The sequence below is a fragment of the Halyomorpha halys genome, unplaced genomic scaffold (assembly GCF_000696795.3).
Source record: "Halyomorpha halys isolate HHAL.00 unplaced genomic scaffold, Hhal_1.1 Scaffold346.1, whole genome shotgun sequence".
In the NCBI taxonomy this organism is placed as follows: domain Eukaryota; kingdom Metazoa; phylum Arthropoda; class Insecta; order Hemiptera; family Pentatomidae; genus Halyomorpha; species Halyomorpha halys.
Genome location: NW_027106417.1, coordinates 97,160 through 103,408, shown reverse-complemented (window position 1 = coordinate 103,408; position 6,249 = coordinate 97,160). Strand labels below are relative to the sequence as shown.

The 6,249-nt window shown below is 27.4% G+C and overlaps 1 protein-coding gene across 5 annotated transcripts in view; it reads left to right on the top strand.

Moving 5' to 3' along the window:
* The window catches only part of Atg18a (Autophagy-related 18a), a 73,256-nt gene that overhangs the window by 58,307 nt on the left and 8,700 nt on the right, over positions 1-6,249 (top strand). For all 5 annotated transcript variants that reach the window (XM_067044782.1, XM_014421900.3, XM_014421897.2 and 2 more), the window contains one exon: positions 765-856. In XM_067044782.1, the coding sequence (XP_066900883.1) occupies positions 765-856 (92 nt within the window). The remainder of the gene's footprint in view (positions 1-764; positions 857-6,249) is intronic.

Genomic DNA, 6,249 nt, shown 5'->3' with positions numbered 1-6,249 from the left:
TTGGCAATTTCACTATTTTGCCAATACTAAAATGTAAATTTGGTTTAGACACTGATTAATAAAATAGAATTAAAAACCTCTTGCGAAATGGTAACATATGCCTCATGGGTTCTCACAGACTCATATTTGATTTCATATCTATAAAAAATATTTAAGTGTGTAAAAGAAATAAAAGTTTTGAGACTATAATTTGGATAGTGTTTTGAATTATTTATTAAAAAATTGCCAGTATCAAGAAAGAATTTTAAGATTATAAATAAATTATATTTTACATTTAAATATTTGTGGATTTGGTTGTCAGAGTGCATAACAAGCCTGTCCTTTTCAGTCTTCTAAGTTTCCAGTATCCTTCTTGTGTTAGGTTCTTGGATTTGTATAGGTTAGCTTTGTGCCGCCATAGTATTGCTGCATAAAGCACTATAGATCTAATGACTTTAATGTAGAGCCAATATATCATGTTGGGTTTGAGCCCTTAGGCTTATTTATAGGCACTTGAGAGCTCTATTTGTTATTTTTCCCTTTGTGAATCTGCCATTGTAATTTGTGATCCTGACAAATGTTTCACCACCCATCCCCTGCTCAGATTTTTCAATTAACCTGTTCAATACAACCCTTTTCTTAATGAAGATACGTACATACCTCAGTAACCTTACTTTACGATCCGCCCTTGTAATTCACTAAAATAAAGGGTATGATATTAATTTGGTTGAATAATATAAATAAACTTTGAATTTTTTAATATGTATTTTTTTTTTCTTGGTAAGGCTTCTAAAGAAAGCAGAGCCACCTGTCGTACCCCATTCGTTGAGGGAGTCTGGTTCGAGGGGTGGATCTGGAGACGAAACTCCGGAAACAGGTAAAGGTCTCTTAGAGAAGTGTTGGGATAATTAAATCTTATCACCATCTAACCTTGCTACATTAAAAAAGAAATGGCTGATATAATGCATTACCTTTCTCATTATAAAGGTTTTGCAATCTATATGCCATACATTTGTCTAAAGGTCATTTTAAATTATTATGATAAAAAAAATACCAAATTTTTCATATTATATAGTTCCGTCTATTACTGGAAAGTCTCAATCTAATAATCTAAATTCTTCAGTTAAAGTAGTTTTCAAAAATTTTAAATGTGCATTCTCAATTAAAAAATAATTCATTAGTGAAGATAGTTTCCAAAAATCCCTAATTTGCGTAAAGTACAAATTGCTCTCAGTCTTCAGGATCTATTTTTATACAAATATGAAAATTTAATAATATAAATTACTATTATATAAATTAATTAATTTACTAAATTCTTTATCGTAGATAGTTTCTGAAAATCTTTAATTTTCATAACGTAAAAATTTCTGTCTTGAGGATCTACTGTTATACGAATATAATAATTTAATAATAAAATTTCATTTAATTTAAAAAAATAAAATAAATAAATAACATTGACTGAGTCAACAATTTATGTTATTCCATACAGCAATATGTTACTATATATATTATGTATGAAATACGCAAGAGTTATTGATTTACTTTTTAGAGGACACCTCGTTTCATAAAATTGATAAAATCATGTTATTCTAATAACATCTTTGGACTTTATCGTTTGAAAATTCAGCCCATATTTTATATAACCTTATTCGTATCACTGTTCTTTTTGAGTGGACCGACTTTAAAAAAGGTAATATTGTTTTTTTTTAATTAATGTTTTTTATAACATAATGGTTTTGAGGTTGGTCGTAGTTGGCTTTATTTATTTATTTTGTATTACTATCAGCATGTAGTTAAAAAAAATGTTATTAAAAGTCGTATTTCAATCAATTTTTTTTTTTAAATGTAGAAATACTTTTTTTCAGTTTATTATAATTATAATGTAAACAAGCTAACATTAAAGTTTTGTCGAGAAAAAAATAAATCTTTATTATCATAAAGGGGTAGACTGATTAAATAAATAAAATAAAATAAAATAAGATATGTTATAAATAATTAATACAATAATAATTATTAATAATTATCATATACATCAACAACAACGTTTTGGGAAAATTTTATTTATTCATTGCCTAAAAAGTATATGTTTATTGGAAATTATATAATGATCATTTGAAAAATTATTAAAAAAATTATCGGAATTGGACTATTATCAGCAAAGATAGATCGTATTGGACTTGGTTTTGATTTATTATTTTCTTTCATGAACCTCGGTTATCTATCAAGAAGTAATAAGTATTAATAATTTACTGATATAATAAATCAAGTTATAATTTCCCTCGTCTCAAAAAGTTGAAATTGATCTCAGTGTTTTTAATTTTGATATGTTTATTAAATGAAAACAATGGATTTATAAGTTTTAAAATGTAAGTATATTTATTTTGTATGATTTGAAATGGAAGTGGATGGCTTTATTTGATTTTTTTTATTTATCTTTATCCTTATTTATATTTATCCTAATAAATATAAATAAGGAAACTGTTATTAAAGTCTTTCCTTATTTATATTTATCCTTATTCTACTTCTTCTTAAGCATAATGCTTTTGTAATTTTTATTACATAAATCTTATTCTCTTTTTATTTTCATTTTTAGTTGATAATTAGTTTTAACATTCTTTTGTGCTCTCAACTATGGCTATAAGGGTGCCCAATCCTGATCATCAATCTCTCTTACCGGAATATAAAAGTGAAGATTCGTTTTATAGGATTTCTTATATAACTGATGGGCTGCATTTGAACCTGCACCTTGCCAACTCGTGTATCCTAAGATGCTGCGATTTTATTTCAATATTGTGGCCTATTAGAGGTTTCATTGGGTTGTTTATGAAGATAGAAGAAAAATTTAAATTATTTTGATATCATCATACCAAAACCTGAAAAAAAGAAAAAGAAAGAAACGTTTAAGCTCATCTCCGAGTTTAATGGATCTTACTATTAGGATTTGAAATCAAAGTTACGGATCATCCCATAATGATGCTTGGATTTTGACATTGCTATCCGCCCTTATGTTTCAAGATGACGTCTGATTTATAGTTCTTATACCCATATCTCTGCCATTTATGAAGATGAAAGAAATAAATATGGTGTTTGGAAATTGTTTTACCAAAATTTGATAATAATAATGGTTTTTAATTTCTAGAGAAAAATTGATAAAATAATAATTTAAAGCATTTTTTTTTAATTAGTTGCTTTTTCTATTGTTTCGGCAATATGAAAGGTAGAGAAGACTGGTGACTATTTTGTGGATAAGAGATTTTTTTTTTTTAATTGTTGAGGTTAAAAATAAATTCAAAATAGAATATAAACTATTCTATATTTTGCATGTACTATGTTTCAGAACAATTATTCCGTACTCATGCACCATATTTGTCATTTTTTTCAATTTCCATTTTGAAATCTTGTCATCTATACACTTATAGTTTAAAATTGTTTTATAATTACATTATTTAAATTTTAATGATGAATGAATTTAGATAATGTAGTGATAAAACAATTTTAAACTATAAGTGTATTGATTTCGGAATGGAAATTGAAAAAAAAAAATGACAAATATGTGGATGTAAAGGTGCAGGAGTATGGGATAATAATCCCGAAACGCTGTACAAGCAAAATATAGTATAGTTTATATTCTATTTGAAAGTTTTTTTCACCTCAACAATTAAAAAAAATTAATTTAATCAACTTCATAAAAAAATCTAGATTTTTTTTTTTATCTATCTGTTCCCGAATCAAATTTATACTTCATGCTTATTGAACAAATATTGAATTTATCAATAATGTACTAATAATTATTGGCAATTTCACTATTTTGCCAATACTAAAATGTAAATTTGGTTTAGACACTGATTAATAAAATAGAATTAAAAACCTCTTGCGAAATGGTAACTTATGCCTCATGGGTTCTCACAGACTCATATTTGATTTCATATCTATAAAAAATATTTAAGTGCTAATCTTTATTTTAATGTTTGTTTACATGCAAATTTATATTGTTGGAAAATAGTCCGGGTGGCAGTCAATATAGGTACAAAATAGTTTTTTTTCTACTATTTTGTGTCTTTATTGGTCGGATTATTTCTTCTGATGTGCAAATTTATAATACAAGAATGATTAAATACTTCTTTAGTAATTCAATTGTGTATTACATGATGTTTCTTCTATGTATTAAATTTATCCTTTCCATAAAAGTACTGAATGAAAATGAACGAAATCAGTTGTTTCTTCTTAACTTTTTCATAAAAAATAATATTCTTAAAGTAAAATCTAAAAATGGATAAGGAAAATTAATTTTGAAAATCATGCAACTATTATAATATATGCAATACAATAATAGTACCCAGGTTACTTAAACTCCTTGTGTACCTCAAATGAATTGTTTTCATCTCCGAATTAATTTCAGGATGGTTTCCCAAATCATATTTCTAACTTTATCAAGACTATTTTCTTTTAGAATTAGTAACGAATGGTAATTATCATTGCATGAGTTTGTATCATTAATAGAAGTTCATTGGAGAATCTTTTTGGTTTTAGAAAACTAATACTCTGATTATATTATGTGTATTATATATGTAGGCCATGTTAAGGGGAGGCGAAGGTGGGATTTACTTTAGGCACCAAATTTTAGAGAGTGCAGCTCAAAATTAATAAAAGGTTTTTAATAAAAATACATATTAATTTAAATGAAAAGATATAAATTTAAAATAAAAAATTGAGGCAGATCGTATGGTGGATGGGGATCCCAAGTGTGCGATGTGAGCTGATCAATCTCTTAAGTTTACTCAGATTCTTAGAATCTTCAAACTTTAAGCTTTAATGAGCTTTCCGCAATATTGTGCTAATTGAAACATTGTCGTAATGTTATTAGTGCATAATAGACCTTATTGGCCACGTTGCTTTTGTGTCAAAAACTAAAAATTGTCATAGAGACATCATTTTTATATTTTTACTTCGTTGCATTGCACTAAAATTTATTTGTTATTTTTATTTACAGTTTGGTTTGCTATGTTTCTTATTTCCTATTTTTTTTAGTTCTCATATATGTAATATTATAGAAAGATAAATGTTTTATTTATTACAGTGGGATAAAAGTAAGGGGAATTACCAGAAAATAAGAGTACTGTTAGGCTGTTGTGCTGTGTGAATTTCTTTTTTTCAGAAGTTGGCAACAGGGATATGAGGGGGGGGGGTCTCCTGAATACAAGGAGACCCTCATCAGTACTCATCTCTTAGTGTTCATTTCTATGAAATATGTCAAGAGTGAGGTGTGTGCTGTCATTAGATTCCTTCTAGAAAGAAAAGGAAACAGGGTTGACAAAGGTAATGTGTTTGTTGCATAAAACAATGCCGTTCCATACACGCCCAATGACTCTAAGGCACTTTTAAACTTGTTTGGTTGGGACGTATTGAACCTTCCTGCTTACTTCTCTGATTTGGCACCTTCAAATTTTCATCTTTTCACATTCCCTAAGACTCTACGCGGGTGGGGAAACAAAAGAAATTATAAGCCGACAAGGAGATGAAGTGGGTTAGGAAGATATGACATTTCTATGTGAAGAGCGTGTGTCACAACTCACAACTCACAACACAAAAAGCGTGTGTCACAACTTATAATTTACATAGAATAGGAAGGTGAGTGCGTTGTAAAATAAACAAGATATATACCTACAATATCCTGTTATTGTTTGTAAATATAAAAAATACTTTTTTTTAAAATGCAAAATATTGAGTACTCTCACTTTCTGGTCATGCCTCTTCTGTATTTTTTTTATTCAGTATTATTTTCTTTTTTGTTTATTATTTATTATACAGTGTAATCTTGGTAATCAGAACTGGTGTTTAAAATAATAGAAAAAAGTAATTTTTTTTTTTTAGATAATCTCAGCAGGCAATAACATTTTTGTTTTAAAACAAAAGTATATATATGTATAGGAAATTTTTAACATCCCGATCCATAGGCAAGTTATAATTATGAGAGATAGTTGATCGTGGATGATGAACGAGGAGAAGATGGTTGGGGGTGCGGTCAATGATAAACATAAATAAGTTGGATTAACCTATTTTTAATGTGCCAGCGTTTCGGCTAGAGTTTCTAGCCTTCTTCAGGGCTAAAAACAGAACAAGATAACAACCACAGTAAGTATAGAAAAAGTAAAAAAAATAATTTAATAAAAAAAGAAAGTATAAACAGAATAATTTTACACATAAGATGAATAATTTTACAAAATAGAATTAATAAAATGAAGTGATAAGAGAAGTGAGAAATAAAATGTA